General features: G+C 42.0%; 1 protein-coding gene across 4 annotated transcripts; it reads left to right on the top strand.

Moving 5' to 3' along the window:
• The first annotated feature begins 16,117 nt into the window (after positions 1-16,117).
• On the top strand, positions 16,118-27,347 carry CCT8 (chaperonin containing TCP1 subunit 8). Of its 4 annotated transcripts, XM_075713098.1 has the most exons (16): positions 16,118-16,200; positions 17,980-18,070; positions 18,656-18,735; positions 19,340-19,489; positions 19,769-19,949; positions 20,696-20,757; positions 21,442-21,579; positions 22,023-22,201; positions 23,166-23,232; positions 23,313-23,400; positions 23,507-23,622; positions 24,887-24,958; positions 25,184-25,348; positions 25,779-25,898; positions 26,346-26,444; positions 27,114-27,133. In XM_075713098.1, exons 1-15 carry the CDS (start codon positions 16,141-16,143, stop codon positions 26,436-26,438), a joined length of 1,662 nt encoding a protein of 553 aa, XP_075569213.1. In that variant the 5' UTR covers positions 16,118-16,140; the 3' UTR covers positions 26,439-26,444; positions 27,114-27,133. The 4 variants fall into 4 exon arrangements, with proteins under 4 accessions (XP_075569213.1, XP_075569222.1, XP_075569207.1 ...); XM_075713107.1 differs by lacking the exon at positions 26,346-26,444 and having other exon boundaries at positions 27,114-27,347; XM_075713092.1 differs by having other exon boundaries at positions 26,346-27,156.

Below are 27,347 nucleotides of genomic sequence, written 5' to 3'. Positions count from 1 at the left end.
ATTATTATCATTACTGTTTTACTTTATTTCAATTATTGAACTGTTCTTATCTCAACCCAGGAGTGTTTCTCACTCTTACTCCTCCGATTCTCTTCCCCATCCCATTGGGGTAGGGGGAGTGAGCGAGGGGCTGCGTGGTGCTTAGTTGCTGGCTGGGGCTAAACCACGACAGTCCTTTTTGGCGCCCAATGTGGGGCACGAAGGGTTTGAGATAACAACAGATTAACCAGAGTGTATTAAGGAGTCTGTTAACAGTTGCTGGTCACGATATTAGTTCATCTGATCTGCGCCATGTTCTTTTTTTTGCAGCACACGTTAAAGCTGGTTGTCAGTTTGTGCAGTGTGCTATGCTCTGCAGTGATTCATGATCTTTTGCTTGGGAGGCTCCTTATCAAAACCCTGACCTTCAGCATTCTTTGGTATTTGGGTTTCATACAGAAGTCACTACTGTACTTCGGGTACTACCTCATGGAGAGAGTTAGCAATTATACTTCTTACTCTGAGAGTCTTGTTGTGGAGGAAATACAGAATGGCACCTTTGCTACCTTCTTCTATGATGTTTCCTCCTTCATTACAACAACTTTCCAGTATCTTGAACACCCCTGGGCAGTTAAGATACTTCTATTGATACTTCTTGGGAATGTTGTTTCCGTTTTGACAAAGGTCAGTAAGCAGTTTAAAAATATCATCCAGAGACCTACCCCAAGGCTGGATAGTTATGAGTGGCAGGGTGCGTGGGATAGTATGGGCAAGTACCTAGGACAGTGGGCACCTCCAGTGTTTTGGAACTTCACCCCTGAACAAGTGCAGAATCCTGAAGAATTAGTAAAGTATTTGGAAAAAGTATGTTGTCACCCTGGTAGCTCCAGAGAGACACAAATCATTGCAACATGCTGGGGACTGGCCCATGCCTATTGAGCCGTGGTCAACACTAATCAGTACCCTCAAAAGAAAGAGAATGTCTCTGGATCTGATGACAAAACAACAAGCACTGTGGCTACTCAAACCCCGACTACAGGCCCTGCGGCTACTCCAACCCCCACTACAGGCCTTGCAGCTACTCAAAGCCCTGCATCAGGCACTGTGGCTACTCCAACCACAGCCATGGGCACTGCGGCTACTCAAACCCCAGTGACAGACACAAAACCAGACAGCTAAACCAAAGAACCAACCCGCGCCAGTATCAGTTGCCCCTATACAGAAGAAAAAATACACGAAGAAATTGGTTCGTTTAGTAAGGGATGAAGATGAACGAGGGCCATCACGAGAACCAGAGAAGGAAGAACCCATAAATGAGATGGTGACCACCTGATCCCCATCCCTGAGTGAGCTGCGAGATATGTGAAAAGATTTCAGTCGTCATCCAGGCGAGCACATCATCACCTGGCTGCTCCGATGCTGGGATAACAGGGCCAGTAGCCTGGATTTAGAGGGTAGGGAAGCCAAGCAGCTGGGATCCCTTTCTAGGGAAGGGGGCATTGACAAAGCGATTGGAAAAGGGGCAAAAACTCTCAGCCTCTGGAGGTGACTTCTGTCAAGCATGAAGGAAAGGTATCCCTTCAAGGAGGATGTTATATACTGCCCAGGCAAATGGAACACCATAGAGAAGGGTATCCAGTACCTGAGGGAATTAGGCATGCTGGAGGTGATTTACAGTGACCTGAATGATGAGCAGTTACCCAAAGATCCAGATGAAGTCAGGTGCACACGACCCACGTGGCGGAAGGTGGTACAGAGTGCACCAGCATCGTATGCCAACTCGTTGGCAACACTGGCCTGGAAAGATGACAAGGCACCAATGGTGGATGACGTGGCTAGACTACTCCGGGAATACAATGAAAGTATCTCTTCCTCTCTATGGGCCTGTGTCTCAGCTGTGGAAAAACTGTCTGAAAAAATACGCCAAGAGTTCCAACAACTCAGAGAGGATCTGTCCTACTCCCCACCTGCACGGACCAGTATCTCAGCCATTAGGAGTCAACGTCCCTATGCTCAAGAGAGAGGATATAGAGGATATAGAGGATACACACCACGGGGCACCCTGTGGTTTTACCTGCGTGACCATGGAGAGGACATGAGGAAGTGGGATGGAAAACCCACCTCAACCTTAGAGGCACGGGTGCGTGAGTTGCAAGGAAAAACTATTAGAAAAGGCGGTTCTCCCAGGAAAATTGCAGCTCCAGTTTCCAGTGAGCAGTTCCCCAGACAGAGTAAGAGGGCTAATTTTACTTCCGACCTTGATCAGGGGACTTTTGATTCACATTTACAGGAAGTGAACAGCGAATACTGTGACCAGTGTTAGAGGGGCCCTGCCTCCAGCCAGGTGGAGGAAAGGGACGATCGGGTTTACTGGACTGTGTGGATTCGATGGCCTGGAACGTCAGACCCACAGGAGTATAAGGCTCTAGTGGACACTGGTGCACAGTGTACCCTAATGCCATCAAACTGTAGAGGGGCAGAACCCATTTGTATTTCTGGAGTGACAGGGGGATCCCAACAGCTAACTGTACTGGAAGCTGAAGTGAGCCTAACCGGGAATGAGTGGCAAAAGCACCCCATTGTGACTGGCCTGGATGCTCTGTGCATCCTTGGCATAGACTACCTCAGGAGAGGGTATTTCAAGGACCCAAAAGGGTACCAGTGGGCTTTTGGTGTAGCTGCCTTGGAGACAGAGGAAATTAAACAGTGTCCACCTTGCCCGGTCTCTCAGAGGACCCTTCGATTGTAGGGTTGCTGAAGGTTGAGGAACAACAGGTGCCGATCGCTACCACAACTGTGCACAGGCGGCAATATCGCACCAACCGAGACTCCCTGATTCCCATCCATAACCTGATTCGTCGACTGGAGAGCCAGGGAGTGATCAGCAAGACTCGCTCACCCTTTAACAGTCCCATATGGCCAGTGCGAAAGTCTAATGGGGAGTGGAGACTAACAGTGGACTATCGTGGCCTGAATGAAGTTACACCACCACTGAGTGCTGCCGTGCCAGATATGCTAGAACTTAAATACGAACTGGAGTCAAAGGCAGCCAAGTGGTATGCTACAACTGACATCGCTAATGCATTTCTCTCCATCCCTTTGGCAGCAGAGTGCAGGCCACAGTTTGCTTTTACCTGGAGTGTTGTTCAGTACACCTGGAACCGACTGCCCCAGGGGTGGAAGCACAGCTCCACCGTTTGCCATGGACTGATCCAGACAGCACTGGAACAGGGTGAAGCTCCAGAACATCTGAAGTACATTGATGACATCATTGTGTGGGGCAACACAGCGGAAGAAGTTTTTGAAACGGGAAAGAAAATAGTCCAAATCCTTCTGAAGGCCGGTTTTGCCATAAAACAGAGTAAGGTCAAGGGACCTGCAGAGGAGATCCAATTTTTAGGAATTTAGGAATAAAATGGCAAGATGGATGTCATCAGATCCCAATGGATGTGATCAACAAAATAACAGCTATGTCCCCACCAACTAGCAAAAAGGAAACACAAGCTTTCTTAGGCATTGTGGGTTTTTGGAGAATGCATATTCCAAATTACAGTCAGATCATAAGCCCCCTCTATCAAGTGACCCGGAAGAAGAACGATTTCAAATGGGGCCCTGAGCAACAACAAGCCTTTGAACAAATTAAACAGGAGATAGTTCATGCAGTAGCCCTTGGGCCAGTCCGGGCAGGGCAGGATATTAAAAATGTGCTCTACACCACAGCTGGGAAGAATGGCCCTACCTGGAGCCTCTGGCAGAAGGCACCAGGGGATACTCGAGGTCGACCCCTAGGGTTTTGGAGTCAGGGATACAGAGGATCCGAAGCCCGCTATATTCCAACTGAGAAAGAGATATTGGCAGCATATGAAGGAGTTCGAGCTGCTTCGGAAGTGGTTGGTACTGAAGCACAGCTCCTGCTGGCACCCAGACTGCCAGTGCTGGGCTGGATGTTCAAAGGGAGGGTCCCCTCTACACATCATGCAACTGATGCTACGTGGAGTAAGTGGGTCCCACTGATCACACAACGGGCTCAAATAGGAAACCCCAGTCGCCCAGGAATCTTGGAAGCGATCATGGACTGGCCAGAAGGCAAAAACCTTAGAATATCACTAGAGGAGGAGGTGACACGTGCTGAAGAGGCCCCACTGTATAATAAATTGCCAGAAAATGAAAAGTAATATGCCCTGTTCACTGATGGGTCCTGTTGTCTTGTGGGAAAGCATCGGAGGTGGAAAGCTGCTGTATGGAGTCCTATACGACAAGTCGCAGAAGCTGCTGAAGGAGAAGGGGAGTCGAGTCAGTTTGCAGAGGTGAAAGCCATCCAGCTGGCTTTAGATATTGCTGAACGAGAAAAGTGGCCAGTACTTTATCTCCATACTGACTCATGGATGGTGGCAAATGCCCTGTGGGGGTGGTTGCAGCAATGGAAGCAAAGCAACTGGCAGCGCAGAGGCAAACCCATCTGGGCTGCCACACTGTGGCAAGATATCGCTGCCTGGGTAGAGAACCTGGTTGTAAAAGTTCGTCATGTAGATGCTCATGTACCCAAGAGTCGGGCCACTGAAGAACATCAAAACAACCAGCAGGCGGATCAGGCTGCTAAGATTGAAGTGGCTCAGGTGGATTTGGACTGGCAACATAAGGGTGAATTATTTATAGCTTGGTGGGCCCATGACGCCTCAGGCCATCAAGGAAGAGATGCAACATATAGATGGGCTCGTGATCGAGGGGTGGACTTAACTATGGACAGTATTGCACAGGTTATTCATGAGTGTGAAACATGCGCTGCAATCAAGCAAGCTAAGTGGTTCAAGCCCCTCGGGTATAGTGAACGATGGCTGAAATATAAATATGGGGAGGTCTGGCAGATTGATTACATCACACTCCCACAGACCCACCAAGGCAAGCGCTATGTGCTCACCATGGTGGAAGCAACCACTGGATGGCTGGAAACATATCCCGTGCCCCATGCCACCGCCCACAACACCATCCTGGGCCTTAAAAAACAAGTCCTGTGGCGACATGGCACCCCAGAAAGAATCGAGTCAGACAACGGGACTCATTTCCGAAACAACCTCATAGACACCTGGGCCAAAGAGCACAGCATTGAGTGGGTATATCACATCCCTTACCATGCACCAGCCTCCGGGCAAATTGAACGATACAATGGACTGTTAAAGACTACCCTGAGAGCAATGGGTGGTGGGACATTCAAACATTGGGATACACATTTAGCAAAAGCCACCTGGTTAGTCAACACCAGGGGATCTGCCAATCGAGCTGGCCCTGCCCAATCAAAACTTCTACGTACTGTAGAAGGAGATAAAGTCCCTGTAGTGCACATAAAAAATATACTGGGGAAGACAGTCTGGGTGACTTCCCCCTCTGGCAAAGGCAAACCCATTCGTGGGATTACTTTTGCTCAAGGACCTGGGTGCACTTGGTGGGTGATGTGAAAGGATGGGGAAGTCCAATGTGTACCTCAAGGGAATTTGATTTTGGGTGAAAATAGTCAATGAACTGAATTGTATGATATTAATTGCTTTATAATACTGTATGTTATCTCTTAACTGTATGTTATCTCTTAACTGCATGTTAATATAATAATATAGTAGGTTAATATTAAGTATATAATACTGTATATTATGATTGCTATATGCCACATCAATCATATTACAGTAAGAATTGCCCAGGTTAATGAAAATGAACTTTGATGAAACCGTGTTGGAATAAGAACTGGCTTCAGCATGCAACAATCCAACACTGCACACCACCTCGCCTGCTCTGAAAGACTGTGATGACAGATGGAACCCAAAGTCATGGGCTAAATGAACTCAACGGACATTTTAGAGGGATGGCCCATAGACGAAGGGAATGATATCTGTGTATAGGGAAACCAGTGGTGATTAATTAAAACACATTGGAGAGGGGAGGGCCCGTGCATGACGTAGATGGTATAGAATAAGGGGTGGATACTGTCCTGGTTTCAGCTGGGATAGAGTTAATTTTCTTCCTAGTAGCAGGCAGAGTGCTGTGGTTTGGATTTAGTAGGAGAAGAATGTTGATAACATGCTGATGTTTTTAGTTGTTGCTAAGCATTGCTTATGCTAGTCAAGGACTTTTCAGCTTCCCATGCTCTGCCAGGTGCACAAGAAACTGGGAGGGGGCACAGCCAGAATAGTTGATCCAAACTGACCAAAGGGCTATTCCATACCATATGACGTCATGCTCAGTATAGAAACTGGGGGGGGGTTGGCCGGGGAGCAGCGATCGCTGCTCGGGAACTGTCTGGGTATTGGTTGGCGGGTGGTGAGCAACTGCATTGTGCATCACTTGCTTTGTATATTATTATTGTTATTATCATTATTATATTGTTATTATTATCATTACTATTTTACTTTATTTCAATTATTGAACTGTTCTTATCTCAACCCAGGAGTGTTTCTCACTCTTACTCCTCCGATTCTCTCCCCCATCCCATCGGGGTAGGGGGAGTGAGCGAGCGGCTGCGTGGTGCTTAGTTGCTGGCTGGGGCTAAACCACGACACCAGTATAGCATATTAATGTAAAACTCCTTAATCAGAGTAAATCAGGTAATTTCTTTAACAAGAAGTTGCCTTTGCTACAGCAATTTTTGTCAAAAAACAACATTGATTCCCCATACCATGTTCATGCAAGCCCCTAACGACATCTTTCAATTTTATGATTTTCTTCATGTGGTCATCCACAATAATCCAAGAACAAAACGATATCTCTAAACTAAACCTGTACTGAATCTTTCTTAATTTCTTTACTCCTTTTTTTTTTTTTTTAAAGTTCTGTTGGCAATACCAGCTAATTGTTTTAATACCATGAACTTAAATGCAGGCTGCCGTAGCTCCTGCTTGAGCTCTCTAAATCCTGATTCTCATGTGAGAGTGACAGGAATACCACCTTCACAGGGAGGCAGCAGTGAATACTGATCTTTAAATTATCTGAATTACAGGCTCCTGATAAAAATGTTTAAGATTCTCATCTTGCAAAATACGACATCTCTATCTATATGTGAAGCTTCATCATACTTTGAATGCCTTTCCTTTAGATGAGTAGTTAGATCTCAGTGTCTGGTAACTGTCCATTTCAGATGAAACATTATGAAACACAAGACTGCAGTCTCAAGTAGCCATCAATGGCATCATAAGAAAAGCTGTAAGATATGTGGGGTAGCACATACATTTTGGGGGGAAAATTGTACATTCCAAGTTACAGTTCAGATCATCAACTTGTCTGCCACTTGAGTATTACAAGTCTTCAAACACAGTGCAAAATTAGGAAATTACTATTGACATACCTAACACGAAAATTACTCCTGTTCCATTCACTTAGTTCCTACAGTTTTACAGCCATTTATAAAGTGACAGTGGTTTAAAATGAACAAAACTTGCTATTAATAAAACCCACAATTCCTGAAATGTCAAATCCAGTAACAGAGTACTGTTTACTAGAACTGGATAGTTTGTATTACCACAGCTTAGCAGTTGATGAGATTTCAATTTTAAAGCATTGCTTTCAAAAGTTGCAAAAAACATGGCATGTAGATATGATGGACTGCTTTTGAATTTTAAAAATGCAAAAAAGTAAGAAAAACTGTTTCAAATATTTGTTCTCTTAAAACTTTTTTTACAAGCCATAATTTGCCATAATGATTATAAAATAGTGAAAATTTCACTTGCTGATGAACCCCGCCCTTTATTTTTAAGTTCTGAATATCCAAATTTTACAAGGTTTTTGCTATTCATCTTCACACTACCACTCACAGGTTTTACCGTAAACTCACTTAAGCCTCCTAAACCCAAGAAATAGACACAAAAAGTTAAAGCACTATGTTCCTATGAGACTGTAAGATGTTATGCAGAGGATTCATTCTTTTCTCCAAGAAACATCGAAAGTACATATCTGCGATCTTTTAACACAGGCAACTAGAGATAGATGCACAACTGAAACCAACCTTTTCTTTTGAGCTGCTGAGAAGTCTGCAGGAGGGCTATTGGGGCATTTGGAACCTTTTGGAAACATGTATCATACAACAGTCAAAACCCTGTAGTCCCACTTATTCTAAGAGTTCCCTTATTTTCACCCTGCTGATGGTCCTGGGGCAATTTATCTTAACTACTGAGTCTGATCATAGATTAACTGAATAAGACACACCATTACTAGTAACTTAACCTACATCATCGGTGGGTAAAATCACAAGGATTTATTTTTATTTGGTTTTTTACAGTAAAAATACTGTACATGGCACCCTTAAAAGCATACACTCTGTATTTCACTGTTTCAGCTTGGACTGTGATTCTAGTATGTAAAATCAATTATTAGCTCTCAAATTCACAATCCTTTATAAGTCTCATCAGAATAGAGCATTTTCTTTTGTAGTTCTACTGTACATGCCAGTGGTAACAGAAATTCAAGATTGAAGACAAATTGCTGGTTAGACTGTATTATAGGGGATTGGAGGCATGGAGACGCAATGAAGTACCCTGCTAGGTGTGAGCTCAAATTTCAGGGACTCTAAGGGCTTGAAAAGCAGGCATCAAACTGCTGATAAGAGCAAAAGGAGTTACACTCGTGTTTTCAAAAGCATCGTAAATGGAATCGCACACTGCTGAATGACTGCTTTGGGTTTCCCATCTTTCCCAAAGATATCTTTCTGAACCCTATTCCACTGTATTTTTCTGAGTTCATGAACAAAGCAAGTCAAATGTCTTCTTTTATTAATAAAGCAAATTAAGTTCAAATGAAGCAAACACATAGCAGTATGGTTTGGAGTCCTGTACACTCTGCCTTCCACCACTCCTTTCTGTGAAGGTGGTGGCTTCTGGGCCAACCTATCCAAAGCCTTTGTAAGTGATCAAACAAGACAACTGCACTCTCAGAGTTTTTGCAGGTGTTGGGAACATAGATGACTCCCTCCTAAACCCACGACATGCTGATGTTCAAAGTAAGAGTGGTGGTATGGCTTACTGCCACATATTGTCCCACTTCAAGCACCAGTTTAATGTCTTCTGCTGTCACTTTGCCAGCTGGCTGACAACAAGGACATCTGTTAGTGGATCAAAATAACTGATGTGATGCTGTAGTATATGTTTTGGACCATTTTCATGCAAGAGAATGATTAGCAGAGAATCTGTCACAATCTCATACATGGCTTACTGATGCCCATATTTTAGTCAATAGAACTCAGAACCTGGACCATAAAGACGCATAACAAACATTTAGACATTCACTTCACTGTACTATGTTAAAAAAACCAAAAATAGAAATGAAGAAGCTTAAATGCGTCACAGATGAAATCTACTTTGCTAAGCAATGAACACCTAGCCTGGAGAGTTGGTAAGATAAGCAATACTGATGATGAAAAATAGTTGGAACAATTATCCTTCAAAAGCAAAAAAGGCAGAGATTTTTTTACCGCTCAATTACTGTTTCAAGGCTTTTAACCCCAATACAGGGTTTGGAATTAAATCTCGCTCATAGCCAACAAGGAAAACTACTGACACTGCTGAGTCAGGGATGTGGTGTTGCCACCTTCACCTTGGAACTTCCAAGTCTGGTAACATCCTTTTGCTTCCCTCAGCCTAGTTCTCTTGTTCTTATTTCACCCATTCATTGTGTAGTACGCAAAGCATCCAGAGATCAAATACTTAGCAAATATACGCAAATCTGAGTGAAGTAATATGGCATTTCGGTAGCTTTACGTATCGTCATAGCACAGTACAAACATTAGTTCCTGCTGATTAGATGTACATTAGGGTGATTTTCTTATTAAATAAACCTCCAGTACATTAACTTTTCTTTTGTTGTACACCTTACAACACCGGTACATTCACAATTACCTATTTTGAAAGTGTTTATTAGAAAATGTTCTCTGCTTATTCTTTATATGTAAACTGTGTTGCACTGCTTAAATGATACTTTGGCAACTGTCCATAATCATTTTATTCATATATATCTGTTACTTATTTTTCTCTACCATGGAACTTAAATAGCAACGGCATAGTCTTCAACTTAACAGGTTTTTTAGGCAGTAGGCAATGTGTCTACTCTTCAGAGACGAGATCACACTTTTGGGATTTCGCATGCAATACTGGGAACAAGTCCCGTGTGATAGTCCCAACTTTTGGCATGAATCCATTCCGTGGCCTTTGGCCCTTACTACACTATGGCATGATTCCCTTATTTGCACAACGTGCTATAGTAGCTCCTGCTTTGCAGAAGTGCACAGTGTTTATTCATTGATTTTTCTTTAAACACTTCAAGAATCATGTAGGAAAGACTATGCATTACTGTGTGAGCTATGATTCAGTTACAGCTAGGAAGGTTATGCAGTGCAGAAATGAGGGCTGCAAAAGTGTCTTTAGAATTCTTTTGATTCACAACCAAGCACAGATTCAGGCCAATTTCCTAGCTGCTGGCAGATATACAGAGCTGACAGAGTAGCAAGGAAATAATGGGACACACAGAAGTTCCCCAGGTCATGCTGGTGGGTCACGCTCTGTGCTGGCTGCAAGAAGAGTGCTCTGCAGACCCTGGGCCCAACTCAGAGACAGGTGGGCCAGGAGTCTCCCACTGACCTGCATTCTGGAGAATTAATGGATTTCTCAACAGGTATATTCAGATGACACATGATTAAGAACCCTAAAGTTAATCCCCAAATAAGAATGGGGACAATATGAGAAACAAAATTTTCAGTTACTTGGGCAAGGTCTTTAAAATTATTTGAGTAGAGAAACAAAGTATTAAAAATTGTAAAAACCTCTGTCTTTATCCTGAAGATCTAGTACTGTTTTAGACCATCCTTAGAAAATTCCAGATTGAGCATCCAAGTCAAGGCATGACACAGTGAAGAAAGAAGACCACAGATCTCAGTGGCCCAGGCACCAGCCAACATAAGTTGTGGTCTTGATCTCAGAATCCTACCTTTTAGCTACATTTTTTTTCTGCTTAGTGTCTGCAGAGCTGAAAGAAATACAAATTAGGTGTGATAGTAGCTTGTTTCCAGGGGTCTGCAGGCAGTTATTTATTTTATTCTTCACGACTTCATTTGGGTGTGCTATTTCTGCAGAAGTCTTTAGCTATTCAATCCAGAGCCTGCCACCCTCTTCCAGTATTTCCTATCTTTTCTAATTACAGCCTAAAATTACTATTTCCCTCACTCCTCAGTTTGATGTCCTCCAAGTTTCCACATCCCATAGGTACGGATAAATTCTTCCCACCCCAACAAGAAGAACTGAACTTTCAATAGCAGTTGGCTTGTATTTCCAGGTACTTGCAGGCTCCTGTGCGCTCCACTGGAAAAAAGTTCCCATATGACCACTTTGAAAAATGAAGAGAGATGTTTCTCTCGCCCTTATCTGATACCAGATTTGACCTCCTCATGCACAACAGAACTCACCATCTAGAAGACATGCCATTTTTGCCCAATTATGCTTTCTTTCTCATGACATCAAAACCAGAAAGACCTCAATAATTTTGCTTTCTCTTATGATGCTCTTGAATTGCATTTTCATGTGTACTGTACCAGTGTCACAGTATGATTTTATACCTTGATTGTACCTGCAATACAAAATCAATACAAACTGCATAGATTCCTTTCTGAGACTATTATCCTTTCCAATCTTGTTTGTTTGGAGGAACCTCTGAATTCTTGCCAGTTGTGCAGGTAGAATCAAACATACTGGATCCTTAACTCAGCTGGGGACTGTCACCACTATTTTAATATGTCAACATTTTCAAACAATTTAATCTACTGATCTCATGCAAAGGCAATATCCCTCTAAAACCCCCAGAAGTGCTTTCCAGTGACTCGAGCTAACTGGATTAGCTATAACAGAAAGCACATATACTGAGGTAGGCATACACCAATGGTAAGGAAATCTTGCTTTCCTGTCTAGCTTGCAATCCTCTGCACCAGCAAGCGAGATAAGCCCAGGATGAGGGTAGTGTTTAACCCAGGAGCTGTGGACCAATGACCTAAGAAGTACTTAGTTGATTACAAGTACTCTAGTTGATTAGAGTGCTCTTTCTCATTATGTCACAAGTGAGATAAGCACAATCTGGGAAAAGCTGATGTAACTGCTGCTGCTGTTACTAAGAGAATTATGTTCGCTCTGAATGTTCAGCCCTATGTGGTTCACAATTCTCTGTTTCATGTATAAGCATGATTCTATGCAAACTAGGTATGGTCCTCAGGCTTCCCTCAACATGCCACTCACATTTTTTCATTGGCCAGATGTCAGTGTCGTTGGACAAACACAGTCAGATGTTATACTCACAACTTCAGCAGATACTCTTCTTCTACCCCTTGTTTTCCAATCGCTCAGGTTCCCACTGCTGAATAAGCAAATAGAAATTAACATTCTGTCCTTTTTATGAACTTCCCAAGATCTTGTTAAAATTTTACCATCCTAGAATTTGATAAACATGTGCCTACAGATAAGCTGGGGATTTCCACGTGTACAGTAATAGATTTTGGCTGGTGAAAGGGCAGCCAACTGCCAATAGCCAACCCTCTGACCTTTGGATGGTCTTTTAGCACAGCAATGTCTGTGCGGAACATAAATGGTGTAGATGAGTAGCTAAAAAAAGATCAAGGCCAAGTCAAAGTCGTGATTAGACAGAGAGTCCCAAATAACTCCTGATTATAACAGAAAGAGATGTTTTAGTGATAGTTTAATACAGATTTATATATATATATATGTATATTGTGTATATTCATAATCACAAACACAGATATATATTTTAGCTTTTGTGGTACTTCTGGCTTTAAAAAATGTAGCTAGCATAAGCTTCAATAAAGGCATTGTACCAACAGGGCAGTTCCAGAAATATTTGAAGATAGCATAAGGCAGCACTGCCACAGAGAGACTGCTGCCCTCTCTCCCTTCATCTCTCCTTGTGCCAGCCCAAGGCTTTGCAGAGCCATGTCATGAGCAGGAAAGCGGAAAGCTGGCCAAGCTTCTTTTGGGTTAGCCTTAATGCAGATCCCTAATCTGGTTCATTGCACGGGTGCACAAATGTTTGGCAAGAGAGGATTTAAGAGAAGGGGATGGAGAATGCAGAGGTGAAACAAGCAGCCAGAGATGGGACTGCCTTTGTGGCCACTGTCCTTGCTTAAAATACTGGACCTGGAATGTGGAATCATTGAGCAACACTGACTTTATGACTCTGCAATATTATGAGTAGAAGCAAACATGGGTGAATTTACTTCTCCAAGCAAAAGCAACACATAGGAAGAAGCCTAAACAGGAGTGAACTGGACAGCTGAAGTGCTGAACAAGAAGAGCTGAGTCTTTCACCCCAAGCTGCTTATTTTACTCAAGCAGAGTTGACCTAACAAGAAGCGCCATGCCATGCTGCAGTGGTTACTGTTGGCCTGCATGAGCTGACTTTGTGTTTTGCTGTAGTTCCAACATTATGCAAGCTACATTGCCTGTATGTAATCACTTGAGAGACTAATTAAATAACAGCATTTTAATTATTGAAGACTCAGAACGGGAATGTCACCTTCTTCATAGGATGAATACTTGCAAGGTTAACACACCACATTGCCACCAATAATGACCCTTGATTTAATTTCTGAGCTAACATTTACCAAGGTTCTGATGAAGTGAGTGCTTTGGGGAGGCCATCCCTGAAAAATCAGAGGACAGAGTTCAGAAGTTATGAAAAGATAAATACTCAGCCTTTCTTGTTATGGAAAAGTTATAATGAATGCAAACTTGAGAAGTATTTCTAATAGTTTAAAATCCCATTTCTTTAGCATCCTACATGCTATTGCATTGATTCCTCTGGCACTTCTCTTAGTGAAAATCAAGGAAGGATAATAATACCAATGTATACCAATGAGCTCAGAAACACTTTTTAACACAAATCAGTCCTCTTTGAGGCATCATAATTTAAACCCAGGTTAGCAATCCACCTAGGCAAGTGATAGGATCCTACAGGAAAAGAGCCATGGATTTTCTGGCTGAAGACTGCAAAATTTCCAGGGAGCCATTTCGTCATTTAACCATTCTACTTCCTATCTGGAAAAAAATGTACTCATGTTAAGTCCTGCAACAATGAGGTAGCTACATCCAGATGATGGCACTGAGAATGTAAAATATACAGTAAAAAAGTGATAAAACTTTTAAGTGTTGATGAATCACTAGAGACTTCCTTGAGGTCATGCAGGGTATTAGTCACAGAGAGCTGAAATGCATCCTGCAGTTACTGATCAGCAGTTTAACCACTTGAACCATCTTTCCTCTCTGTACTAAAATTAATGTCTCTGACTAGAATGCATTCATCTATTGGCCTAATGCCTGTGACTTCATGCTCATGACTATGAAAAGTCTTCTGCATTGACTTAGGGGAAAGTACCTCCTCTGACCTCCGGGGCTAACAATAGATGGCAGAAGCTGCTTTATAAAATACAGTTACCGGTATCTTGGCTGTAGAACAGGACGGACTCTTCCTTCTTTCCTAGCTGCACTGTAGTGCAGATACATTGGAAGAGAGAAGAGAGGGGTAAATGGGCTTGTGGCCCTATGCCAAACACCAGCACTTCCCTTTGGAAGTGCCCACACGCCTTGGTCACAGTAGTCAGGGCTAAATAGGTTCCCTCTTCTGCTTCATGTGGCATCTGCCTCTAAGTACTTCTAGCAAAACCACATACATATTTTTTGAAGGTCATTCATGGGGTGCTTTCTGTAGTTTTGCTTTCTATCACCACTCCTTTTTACACTGCCATGATGTGTTAGAGGTAAAACTTATGGAATTTTAAGAATTATAGGATGGTAAAACTAACCCAAGTGTGTCCTCTTGAGGTTGCTTAAGCAACACATATAAAATGATTTAATTAACCTTGCAGGAGGCCTATCTGTGCTGCAGAGGTGGAGCAACTCAGTCTCTGTTGGGTTACAGGCTCAGATACTGTGTGGGCTAAACGCACCAGTGTTGTTTCTATGGCCTTGAAGTTCTCATCTTGAAACAGTATGTTTGATTTTGTGTGGCACAGAAGCAAAGTTAATAAAACTTACCAAACCTAAAGCAGCTCCATATAGAAGCAGCTCCACTGTCTCCTGGCTCCTGTGACCTCTGCTACTTTTAGAGATGTCAAGGTGAGTCTCCAAAATACTCTTCGGCATGTCCTGTAGCATGCATATTACTTGGGATTACCCTGGACAATAAGGATTTGACTGTAGTCTTCCTATCAGCACATTTCGATTCCATTTGACCAGGTCAGGTATGCACTAAATACTGAACTGGAGTCTGCAAGGTTTTATGACCAGTTTTTGCTATTGGTGGCAATGAAGGCTCTTAACTAGTGGTTTCTGGGATGCGTATCACTAAACATACTCAGAGAAATGCCTGGGAGACAGTATGCTGAGCTCAGCTGTGAAAGAAAGGCTCTGAAGGAGCCAACATCAGCCGCCGCCACAATACTGTGCATCGCTTTACTACATGGACGACGTTTTCTATGAAAGACCACCACCACTTGGCACCCCTGACAAAAAGAGGCAGTGAGTTGCACATAGTACAATGAATCAAGCGATGCCATCATCTTACTTCGGTTGGTTTCATTTAGCTAAAGCAGGACGCACGACCACAGGACAAGCCAGCCATCCCTCAAGCCAGCACTCTCCAAACGCCACCCGCCCCTATCAGCCTTGGTTCCCTTTCAGCACCTCAGAGGCCTTTATCCGGCTGCCGCCTGGGCGGGCTTATGGCGGCCGCAGCCGGGAGACCGCGAGAAGCGACGAGACCCTCAGGCGAGCCGGCGCCTCAGGCGACCCGGCTTTCGGGAATCCCTCCCGCCCGAGGAGCAAGGGGTCGGCCGGAGCTGGAAGCCGGGGCCTGAGCGCCACCCATCGCCAGTCGCGGGGCGAAGCAGGGAACAGGGCCCGGCCCCACAGCACCTGAGGCCGCCCGACGGGCGCCGGCGCCCCGCCCCGCCATCGACCTTCCCTGGGAGCAACTCCTCCGGCCTGCGGGCAGCCCGCCTGCCGCCATCGACCTTCCCTGGGAGCAACTCGTCCGGCCTGCGGGCAGCCCGCCTGCCGCCATCGCGCCTGCGCCCTCCCTCTCTCCCTCCCGTCGTCCCCGGCGCGCCGCGGTGCCTGGCAGGAACGGAGCGGAGCGGAGATGGCGCTGCACGTCCCCAAGGCCCCGGGCTTCGCCCAGATGCTCAAGGAGGGGGCGAAGGTGAGAGCGGCGCCGGGCAGGCGCCCTTCCCTCGGGAGGAGGCGGGGGAAGAAGTCTCGGCGTGGCGGCGCGGGGAAGGTTCTGGAAGGCCGGCGGGGCCCGCAGGCTCCACGCGTCCGGCGGGGCGGGGCGGGGGCCTGGCGGGGGAGGGGGGGGGCTTCGCGCTCGCCGCCCGCCGGCTTTGCTGCCCTCGGCGGCCCGTGCGGGGCGGGGGCGGGTCTGCACCGAGCCGCCGCTGAGGGCGCGGGGAGGCGGCGGCGGTGGAGGGCGGCGCCTGGCGCACGCGGCCTTCGAGAAAGCTCTGTCGGGGCCGGCATCCCCGCGTCCGTCCATCCGTCTGTCCCCCTGTCCCCCTCCCCCCCTCCCTCTCCCTCCCGTCCCGGAGGCGCTGCCTCTGCTGCTCGGGGACTCTCGGTGGGTTCCGGGCGCCGATGAGCTCTGCCGAGCTGTGCCCCGGCGCCGTGCCTTGGCTGGGAGCACGGTGTCGGGGGGTGGTGGTGGTGGTGGTGGTGGTGGTGGTGGTGGTGGTGGTGGTGGTGCTCTGCTGGGAGAGGTTTTGGAGGGGGCGGCGGCAAAATTACACCGGGCCCGATAGATCTAGCTGTTCAGGAGTGTCCCGCTTGTCATGTATAGCCCTTGGCTCTTTGCTGCTGCTGTGCCTGTAAGAAAAGTACCTTTGTCAGTGTTGTAGAGTAACATGATACTTCCCATATATTCCCTTTCCATATATCCATTTTCATTGATGTTTGACGTTAACGTAGTATAGATTTTGGTAGTAGTCAAGGACTGTGCCTGATAAAGCAGAAGCTTTCTTTGAAAAAGTGGACAGAAAGCAAGCAGGGTTGGTTTTTTTCTTTTTTTAAAGTTGCAGGGGAAAACAAAAGAAGAAAATTTCTGGTTGCTTAATAGGAAGGAAAGTGAAGTTAGCAACTCGTAAAGCCCGCTATTTTTCTTTTCAGAATCTTTCTTGGAGACAAAGAATGGCATATGTCAAAGACAGGGGGAGAGCAGGGAAACAAAGTGGCTTAGTTGCTGGTTTTGTAATAGAGAATTCAAGGCCAGAATAGCAAGAGCTGTCTTTTACAAAAGAAGGAGGCAGCTGGCATTCTGAGATGTTTGTTTTGTATTTAGAGAATAAATATTTTTAGAGATTACTTTTCTCCTTTCTGTTATGGGCCACACAGTATGTTTTACCCTGCTCTTTCATAAGGCCATTTCTGGGGATCCATCCTTTTCTTAAGGCTTCCAAACTGAAGCCAGGCTGATCAGCTTCTCAAACACAAGTGATTTATGAATCATTCTGCTCCTGAATTTTCAGACTGCACACGTTTGAACACAGAACTGAGTTAAACGATTTTTGTGGAATACAGACCTGTGAGTAAAGAAACATGTACAAAAACACATGCTTACAAAACCCTTGCCCCTCTCCAGTCTGGTATTGGTTATTTTCTATTTCCCTTTGGTATGCCATTGACTTTTTTTGAAGACTTAGAGATGCAAACTGTATTGAAAATTGAGTCATTGTTCAAATTTTCTGTTCAGAAACTTACTGTGCCTGCTGAGCTGCCTAGTTGAGAAGGAGTGCACAGTAGTTCTTTTCTCACTGTCTTTGGGTAAGGTTTAGTTTCTGTTTAAACTTTAAGTGAAATACTAAATCTAAGTTAATCAGAAACTTTCATGGACTGAGTAGATTATTGCTGCTTTGACGAGAAATGGCTTGTTCATCCCTTTCTTTTTTGTTAGAAAGGCAAATTTTGAGCAGAATGTTTTTCTTTTTAGCATTATTCAGGACTCGAAGAAGCTGTCTATAGGAACATCCAGGCATGCAAAGAACTTGCTCAAACCACCCGTACAGCTTATGGACCAAATGGTAAGTAAATCCTAAAAGTATTGTAGTGGTTTTGAGCAGAATGTTAATGTTTGAAGCCTAAACCTACATTGACAAAGAAACAACTGTTTGTTGAGGAAACACATTGGACTTGCTCTAGAACTCTACATATAGTCTTTGTGGTTATACAGATCAGACTTTGTTTGGTTAGCTCTGAAGTTACACACAATGTACCTGCCTTTGCCAGGTTTTTATACCAGTTACTGTGTCCTCTTTGCTGTCTTACTGCTATATGGAAGACCTACAAAAATTAAAGGAAAGACAGTAACTTGGTAGGTAGTCATAAAGAACATAACCAAACCATGTCCAGTCAGATATACCAAAACAAAAGGTGTTCTCCAGTATCAATTAATTAAATGATGTACTAATATTTCTGAAGAGAGAGCTGCTTATTCAGAAATTACTGATTTCTCTTTAATGTCGCACGCTCCCAAGTGTTATTTTGCAAAAATCTTTTTGGTTCTTGAATGATCAATAGGGCTATCGTTTTAATGTGTAAGATGTATCTGAAAGTTAAGAAACAGTATCTCTGTACAAGATTATTTTTAATTTTTTTTCCCCTGTTAGGAATGAACAAAATGGTTATCAATCACCTGGAGAAGCTTTTTGTTACAAATGATGCTGCTACTATCTTGAGAGAGCTGGAGGTAAGTTTTCTTGCTTCAGAAGATGTCAGTTGTGAACTAGTGTTTCTGTTCATGAGCTGCTATGGTTCTGAATGTTAATAAGGAAATACATGTCACCCTGCCAGATGATTTACATATGTCATTTGTCATTTACATATGTCATTTACATTTTTCACTGGATTTGAGTGAAGTCAATGGGCTATATCCACTGTGAGGAACTCTTTTGTAAAGCAGCATTAAGTAGTTGCAGGAGATGCTTAATAATTGCCTACTTTTTTTTTTTCCCTAAAACCAGTGTAGATTTAGAAGAGGGTATGGCTAGACAATACAGTGTTTGGAAGGCCGAATGAAATAGCTGTTGTGTTAACCTCCCAGTGTTGGTGGTTGCTGTGTTCTCCTGATCCCCGCCTGCCCCCCCCCCCCCCCCCATTATGTTTGTACTTTTGCTTATTAGGGAAGTTAGCCAATTAAGATAATCTGTGCTGCTTTCTTTTCCTAATTTGTGCATTCTTAGTATCTTTAGATACAATTTGAAATAGGAGAGCTTATACTGGATGAACAGAAAAACCTGGAGCTGTGGTCTAGGTGGGATGTTAGTAAGTAAGATGTGTAACTTTTTTTAAAGGTCCAGCATCCTGCTGCAAAAATGCTTGTGATGGCTTCCCACATGCAAGAGCAAGAAGTTGGAGATGGAACAAACTTTGTCCTTGTTTTTGCTGGAGTTCTTCTGGAGCTAGCAGAAGACCTTCTGAGGATGGGGTTATCAGTGTCAGAGGCAAGTTATATTGTTATTACAATTCACATAGCTTGAACTCAGGCTGCTGTTGGTCAGTATTCTTGGGTCATAACATTGTGAATTGTCTGCTTCCTTTTGAATTAATTTTTTGAGAGAGATGTATGGAGAGGAACAGTGTATGTTTTGCTGCTTGTGATTGCTTGCTTCCCTTGTAAGCTTTGGCATTTATTAATGTTCTGTGGCCCTTCAAAAAGGAGATATAAGCAGTATGAATGCATAGTGAAGTGGTGTAGTGAATATTTATTGTTTGTTGCACAGGTGATTGAAGGATATGAAAAGGCTTGCAAGAAAGCCCTAGAAATTCTTCCAGACTTGGTGTGCTGTTCTGCAAAGAACCTTCGAGACGTTGAAGAAGTGGCATCTTTGTTGCACACCTCAGTGATGAGCAAACAATATGGCAATGAACAATTTTTGTCAAAGCTTATTGCTCAGGCCTGTGGTAAGTGGACAAGAACAGGTGTGTGTGCGTGCATCTCAAAAACTGAGTAGGTTTGCTTATGACCATTACTAGTATCTTCATGTAAGATAAAAGGTATAGTTAGTTTATCAGGTTGAATTGGATAGAATGCTTTAGCCTCTGAAATGAGTACAACCTTTCTCGTGTTGAACTTTTCATTGGCACTGAGGCTCAGAAAAGGTTTGTGTTTTCTACTAAATGTTTATAGAAATAGCTTTCTAGACTTTTTAAAGCAGAAATCCATCTTTCTTATTCTTTTTTTTTTTTTATCATTAGGAAGATGTATTACACTTCAGATAAGCTGTTACTAGTCTCAGCCACAGAACAATGGAAGCAAGACTTTAGTTGTGTAGAGTTGTTTTCTCCCTTTAGATTTCCAAGAAAAAACTTTCATGTCTAGTTCAAGTGTTTCCTCAAAATATTCTGGATCAGATTTCATTCTTGAATGTACATGCCTAAATGGATATTCGGACTTTATTTAACTGAGCAGCCTGAGTAGATGTTGCTTTCTGATTACTACATTGTAAAAACAAAATTTCTGTTTCTCCTGATGCGGGTTATTAGCAGACTGTAATTGCCTTAAATTTAGGCAGGCATCTCAAACCATTGAGTTTTAGTACTTCAGAAAAACTCCAGGCATTATTTGTGGTGGTTGTGTTCTACTTTATTCATGAAACAAGACAAATTCATTCTTTTTTTTTTTCTTTTTTTTTTTCCCCCCCAAACAGTTTCTATTCTTCCTGATTCTGGTCATTTCAATGTTGATAATATCAGAGTGTGCAAAATTGTGGTAAGTTGGACGTAGCTAGCTTTACTTTATTATTAAGGTAAACAGTTTAATAAAAGTTAATTTTTAGGTTTTAGAAAAAGCACTTTCAAAGTTCAATTCTAATCTCTCTTGTGTTGCGGCATGCATGGTAAGTTTTGGAAATTGGTCTTTACATTCCTTGTTTAGCGCCCAGAAGCAGCTTTCAGAAACAAAAATACTTTACATTGAAAGTTTATGCTGAATCAGATACATTAACCTAATTATACGCAAGGATGCTGATTGCATCTTTGCTGCAGAAGCAGTCACAAGATTAGGCTAAGATGCAAGCTGGCAGAAATGTAGCCATCTGATCTTGGTTCTTTTTGTTAGGTCTCAGTATGGTATGTAGGATTGGAACAAGTTTGTATCTACTATGAATTTCCTCCTGTGTCTTTTCCCTGCTAATAAATACAAAACAAGTTGAGCATAGAAAATGAACATCATAGGCCTTAACCTGGCCCACCAACTAATCTTAAAATGGGAATGTGCAAGACAATGTTGATGTTGCTAAATCAGCTTAAGTCTTATTTCTTGGTGCTGCAATGAAAACTTAGGTTGCTACATTCAAATAAATGTAAGGACTGCTTTTCATAAAGGGTAGTGCAGCTTTCTGGCAGTAAATGATCAAACTTATGACTTTCCCCCTTTCCATTTCTTTCCTTTCAGGGTGCTGGTATCTCTGCTTCCTCAGTACTGCATGGAATGGTTTTTAAAAAAGAAACTGAAGGAGATGTTACTTCTGTCAAAGATGCAAAAATAGCTGTGTATTCCTGCCCTTTTGATGGTATGATAACTGAAACTAAGGTATGTAGAAGCTCAAAATAAGTTACGTGTCTATTTATGCTCATGTGCTCTTATTTTTAGACTTATCTAAATAAATAAGTATTCTTGACACTTGGTGTTCGAGATATTTTTGTTAATATTGAGTTCATTAGTTTAAAAAAGTTCATAGAAAACATCTGAACCTAATTTTGCTTTACAGGGTTTTTGGGGTTGGGGAAGTGGTGTTGGTTTCGTTGGGTTATTTGAGCCAAGCTACATGCTAGAACGTCTGAACCTCAAGGTTGTGCAGGAATGCTAGAATTGCCTTTTTTGACTTGTTTTACCCCATTGCCTGGGAAGGGTGGGAGCACTATAAAATAGGATAACTTGAGGTTTATGGATACGTTGGTAGGCGAAATGGTTAGTCAAAAACTTTTAGGCATGTAGTTAACACTGAATTGATAACAGTGTATGTGTTTTACTAGGGCACCGTACTTATAAAGAATGCTGAAGAACTGATGAATTTCAGTAAGGGAGAAGAAAACCTAATGGATTTGCAAGTCAAAGCTATCGCTGATAGTGGTGCAAATGTAGTAGTAACAGGTGGCAAAGTGGCAGACATGGCACTTCATTATGCCAACAAATACAATCTTATGTTAGTCAGGTAAGTACTAGAAGAGCATAAAAACATTTGATCTACCAGGTTTATGAAATGTACTTGCCATATTGTCTCTTGCCTCAAACGAATTAGAAACAAAATATTGCAGACAGTTTGGTTTTCTAGTGGATCAAAACCTGAGCTACAATTCAGTTGTTTCATAGCTTATGTTTTTTGATAGTATTTCACCTCTGTATGACAGCTAACTGGAGAGTAACTTGTGTATATGGTACCGTTGTTTTGGTTTAAGTGCCTTTATAGCACAACTGAAATCAAGAATATAAAAATTTGTGGATCTAGTGAAGAGGGATGTGGCCTCAAGACTACACCATAACGGTTCTTCCTGGTCACAGTCCTCATGTGATGCTTTAGCAATGATGAGATGTGCCTCCGTGCATCACTAGTTTATTGATGGATGGAAGAACTAATTCTTAATACTTTGCTGTCATTTTTGCGGGCCTTAAATCTTCTTACCTATAAATAAAGCATGTTTGTGTGTCCTTGAAATATATTCTGCAAAACATAAAAGTCAGCAGCAGCAGCTCTCACATCTCACACAAATAAGTGGTCCTTTGTTGCAAGCTGTAACTCTGGTGGTGGTGTCCAAAAAGTTTGAACTTCTATAAATGGAGCATGATACTGTAATCTCTTGCATAACAATGAAGGATTATTATAGGGGTGTTGTAAACATCAGTTCAAGTCTTACATACTAGAAGATGAAGTTTGATAATTTCCATGTATCTGAACTACTTACTTGTTTTTAGATTTTTGGGAAATAGTCTTTGCATAGCATCGTGAAAATAGATAATTATAACTTGAAAAAATAGGTGAGTGGATTTTATGACGTGATGCAGTAAATTCTGTTAGATGTCGTTCGTTTACAAAATGCTGCCAAGTTAAGAGAATATGCGTATTTGTTGACATTTGTTCTGGAAACCTGTTATTAGAATGACTGTTTTTGTTTTTAAAGGTTGAACTCGAAGTGGGATCTGAGAAGACTCTGTAAAACTGTTAGTGCAACAGCCCTACCCAGACTGGTATGGACTTTTCAAATGAGGAGCAGAAGGGAGAGTACTGATGAGCAGGTTCACTTTTTAACTCTTGTTTTTCTTTCCAGACTCCCCCTACTCTAGAAGAAATGGGTCACTGCGATAGTGTCTATTTATCAGAGGTTGGGGATACACAAGTAGTTGTGTTTAAACATGGTACGTATGTTCTGTAGAACTCCTAATGCTACTGTTCTAGAAGTATGATGTTTGTATGTGGTTTACATCTAACAAACTTAAGTAATGCACATGTATTTCTGAACAGAAAAGGAGGATGGTGCCATTTCTACCATACTCATTCGTGGATCTACAGACAATCTGATGGATGACATAGAGAGAGCAGTGGATGATGGTGTAAATACTTTCAAAATACTCACAAGGGTAAGTAACCAGAACACTACAGTTATCAAAACTGAGCTATGGATCAGTTTGAGGCAAGGCTGGTACTTGCTTTGTGCTCATTTGTGATAAAGGCTGTAGCAGATACTTACATTATCAGCTTAGGAGCCTTCTTGAGGTGTAGAGAAGGCTGTGTAGCATCGAGGTATAGAGGGCTGTGTAAAGAAGATTGTTGCTGACATAAAAGATAGTGCTGAGCAGGTACTGCACTCAGTTTTCCAGCAATGAGTGAGTTCTTGAAGATAGATTAGTTGTACCACTTTCTAATGGCAGTCATCTCTTGACTGTTTTCTCTAAATGTTTTGTAATGTTCCTTGGAAACCAGGCACAGAAGAAAAGCTGGATAGCTTTGTTTGTCACTGGGGATCAGGAGGAACTGACTGGTTGCAGACTAAATTTCTAATTCATTGGTGACAAGACATGCTACCTCCGCATACTACAGATACGCTTTACAGATGAAAGAACTCAGTTCTTTTAAGTTTTTTCTGAGCAGCTTTTGTGGACTTGAATATTCTTCTTTCCTTTTTTTTTTTTTTTTAATACAAAAGTTTGTGTATTTACTCAGAAGGTGGCATGTAAAAAATGCTAAACTTCTATTTGACGCTTAATGTCCTGTACATACCAAGACATGCACATTGATTTAGAGTACAGAAACAGCTATAGACTGAGCATTGTGTCCAGGAGTGGTCCTGACTTAAGATTTATGATGATTACTTTTCTGTTTAAAAGGATGGGAGTTCTTAAGTGAATGCTAGTTTGCCAAAGGATATACAAAATGCTTAATTTAAAACAAAACAAAAACCCCAGCACCTTGTGATACCTGTTGACATATTAAACAATACAGTACAGTAGATCAGTTTCCTGCATGATACTTCCCAGCAAGTTAATGGAAAAGATGAGAAAATCTAGGAAGTTTATTACTAGTTAGCCAAGAGTTGAAATTACTTTTTTTAAAAAACCAAACAAATGAAACCCCCGAAACCCCAAAAACCCCAGACGCAAAACCAGCTGCATTATTATTTTGCTTTTAACAAAAGAAGCTATTTTTCTTCAAAGACATCTGGAATGAATGAGTAAATTCTGGTAGATTTCTCTTAAATGCATGTTTGTTCTGAAGTGGATTCTTAATAAGTCTGTGTGGGATAAAGTTCTGTCGCATTCTTGATAGAGTATATAAATTCTATAAAGTGAAAATTAATATGATGCTTTTAGCAAAATGCTGTGTTTTGGGATGGTCTGTTCACAGGATAAACGTCTTGTTCCTGGAGGTGGTGCAACAGAGATCGAATTAGCCAAGCAGATCACATCTTATGGAGAGGTACAGCAAATGGGCTTTTCGACTTTTAGTTTTTTGTGTATACACACACGTATATACATATACATGTACTTCGATATATATGACTTATGAAAAAATATTTATATTTTGCTATAAAATAATATGTATATGTGTATTAATGCATATAAATCAATAAAAAATGTGGGGGGAAAATGCTTCCCTTATCTTACGATTTTTGAAATGCTGGTGCTTTCAACTTCACTTTAGACTTGTCCTGGGCTTGACCAATATGCCATCAAGAAGTTTGCTGAGGCATTTGAAGCCATTCCTCGAGCACTGGCAGAAAACTCTGGAGTAAAGGCTAACGAAGTCATCTCCAAACTTTATGCTGTGCATCAGGAAGGGAACAAAAATGTTGGATTTGATATTGAGGTAAATAGTCTCTCGCATTACTTGGTGCCCTGCAGTACAGGATTGTATTTAAAAGTACTTCTGTCAGCATGAAGTATTTATAGATTAATTTAAATCATTGAAGCTCTGTGTTGCACAGTCTAGAAGAATAACTTCTTAGAATTGTAATACTGAAGTGGAGTTTTTTTCATCAGCAAGCGGTTAAATTCAGTGTAGTATAGTCTTATGTAGGAGGTACAGTGAGATACTGAACTAATGTGATAGAGAATAGTCTTTAGTAATTACTTACTTTGTCTTCCTGCTAATGGATTAGGAATGAAGGTTTTCTGAAGAGAGAAGATGAGATCAGAAAAATGATAACTTGTTCTAAACCTGTAACCTTGAAAACCCAGTAACTTGCTGGGTAGAAGCCTGAGAAGGTTTTGAATAATGTTTTTTCCCCATCCAATAGGCTGAAGCTGCTGCTGTGAAGGATATGTTGGAAGCTGGTGTATTAGACACATACCTTGGAAAATCCTGGGGTATCAAGCTAGCTACAAATGCAGCAGTAACTGTCCTAAGGGTAGATCAGGTAAGCTTACAAGTAATTTAGCGGCTGAACTGAAACCTTTAACTTCATGTGCAGAACACTAATGTAAATGGGTGAATCTTGTGGGAATGCAAGGCATAAAAATATGACACTTGAAAACATGGTTTATTTATTTCTGAAAGCCAGGAAGTAGTTTGTTCAAGAGCTCATAATTTGGAATGTTGCAATGTTGCTGCTTCCATAGGAGTGCTATTAATGTTTCAGGGTTTTTTTTGTTAAGATTTGACAGTTGATACTTGTATCCAGAAACTTACCCTAACTATTCTAGGAACAAGATTTAACACAAGAAACCTTCTGTCAGATACTGTTTTTACATGAAAATACATCTTAGAGGAAAAATGGAGGTTATAATCTTAATGATAAAAATCTTAACTTCATATATTTTGTGGAACTTTAGCAAAAATGTATTTGCATGTAAAATTTCTGTAGATTATTATGGCAAAAACAGCAGGTGGTCCAAAAGCCCCTAAGCAACAAGGACATTGGGATAAGGATGACTGGAAAGATGAGCCTGAAAAATAGCGTGCAGTAAGCTCTGTTTCTCTAGCAGAGAGGTATCTGTGTGTGAGTGCATGCATGAGTATATTGACAAGCACATGGCAGATGATAACTCTCTTGAGGATGTGTAACACTGCTGTTCTACCTCTGCTGATTGCTACATTTTGTATTTGTGCCTTTGCAAATGAATTTTACTCCTAAACCCAAATGTTCATTGAAGGGATGACACATGCGGTTTTACTTTTACCTCACTTGTCACTATAGCAAGTGCAGAAAATGAGCCTTTTAATGTGGTAGTACTAGTGGACTTTATGCTTTTAAAGTATAATGTTTAGACTCGGTAATTGAGAACAATAGCTCTGATAATTCTGCTTTCTGTAGTGTGCATCCTGTAAACCAGTCACTCGTTAGCTTATTTAAGCACTCGCTTTCTGTAGACTAATGGCAGTCTTCATTTGCATGCAAAAATGAGGCAAAAGCCCTTTTGTATATCACAGCTTAGCTTCTGCCATTTTCAAGAAAAAAATAACTAATTTGTGAGTATCTCAATTAGATGGATAATGATATTCACTGGCTTATGTTCAGAGTAGGGAAACTGCATGAATTTACTGAATGTTGACAGTCAGCATCATATGGCTGTAAGTGCAGTAGGAGACTGATTCTAACCTTATCTTTTTGTACTTCCCTGTTATCTTCAAGATCATTATGGCAAAACCAGCTGGCGGCCCTAAACCTCCATCAGGAAAGAAAGATTGGGATGAAGACCAAAACGATTGAACAATATAACTGTACTTAAGTGACATGGTTATGTGAGTTTTTTAATATTCCAGTTGGACCCTGTCACAATGTTTTGCTCTCTTGCCTTTTAAGTTATGAACTGTGTCCAGTGGAGTGCAGAATTTCAAACACTTCAATAAACGTACTCACTCACTG

The sequence above is a fragment of the Pelecanus crispus genome, chromosome 1, assembly GCF_030463565.1.
Source record: "Pelecanus crispus isolate bPelCri1 chromosome 1, bPelCri1.pri, whole genome shotgun sequence".
Lineage (NCBI taxonomy): Eukaryota > Metazoa > Chordata > Aves > Pelecaniformes > Pelecanidae > Pelecanus > Pelecanus crispus.
Note: the sequence above shows the minus strand (reverse complement) of the source record. Positions and strands in the feature narration are given on the sequence as shown.

Bases quoted from the DNA above. Each gene is read 5' to 3' on its own strand.
- CCT8 (XM_075713092.1), top strand. From the start codon at position 16,141: ATGGCGCTGCACGTCCCCAAGGCCCCGGGCTTCGCCCAGATGCTCAAG. The intron at 18,736-19,339 runs GTAAGTTTTCTT...CTTTTTTTAAAG, and splicing joins CTATCTTGAGAGAGCTGGAG to GTCCAGCATCCTGCTGCAAA. The intron at 19,490-19,768 runs GCAAGTTATATT...TTTGTTGCACAG, and splicing joins TGGGGTTATCAGTGTCAGAG to GTGATTGAAGGATATGAAAA.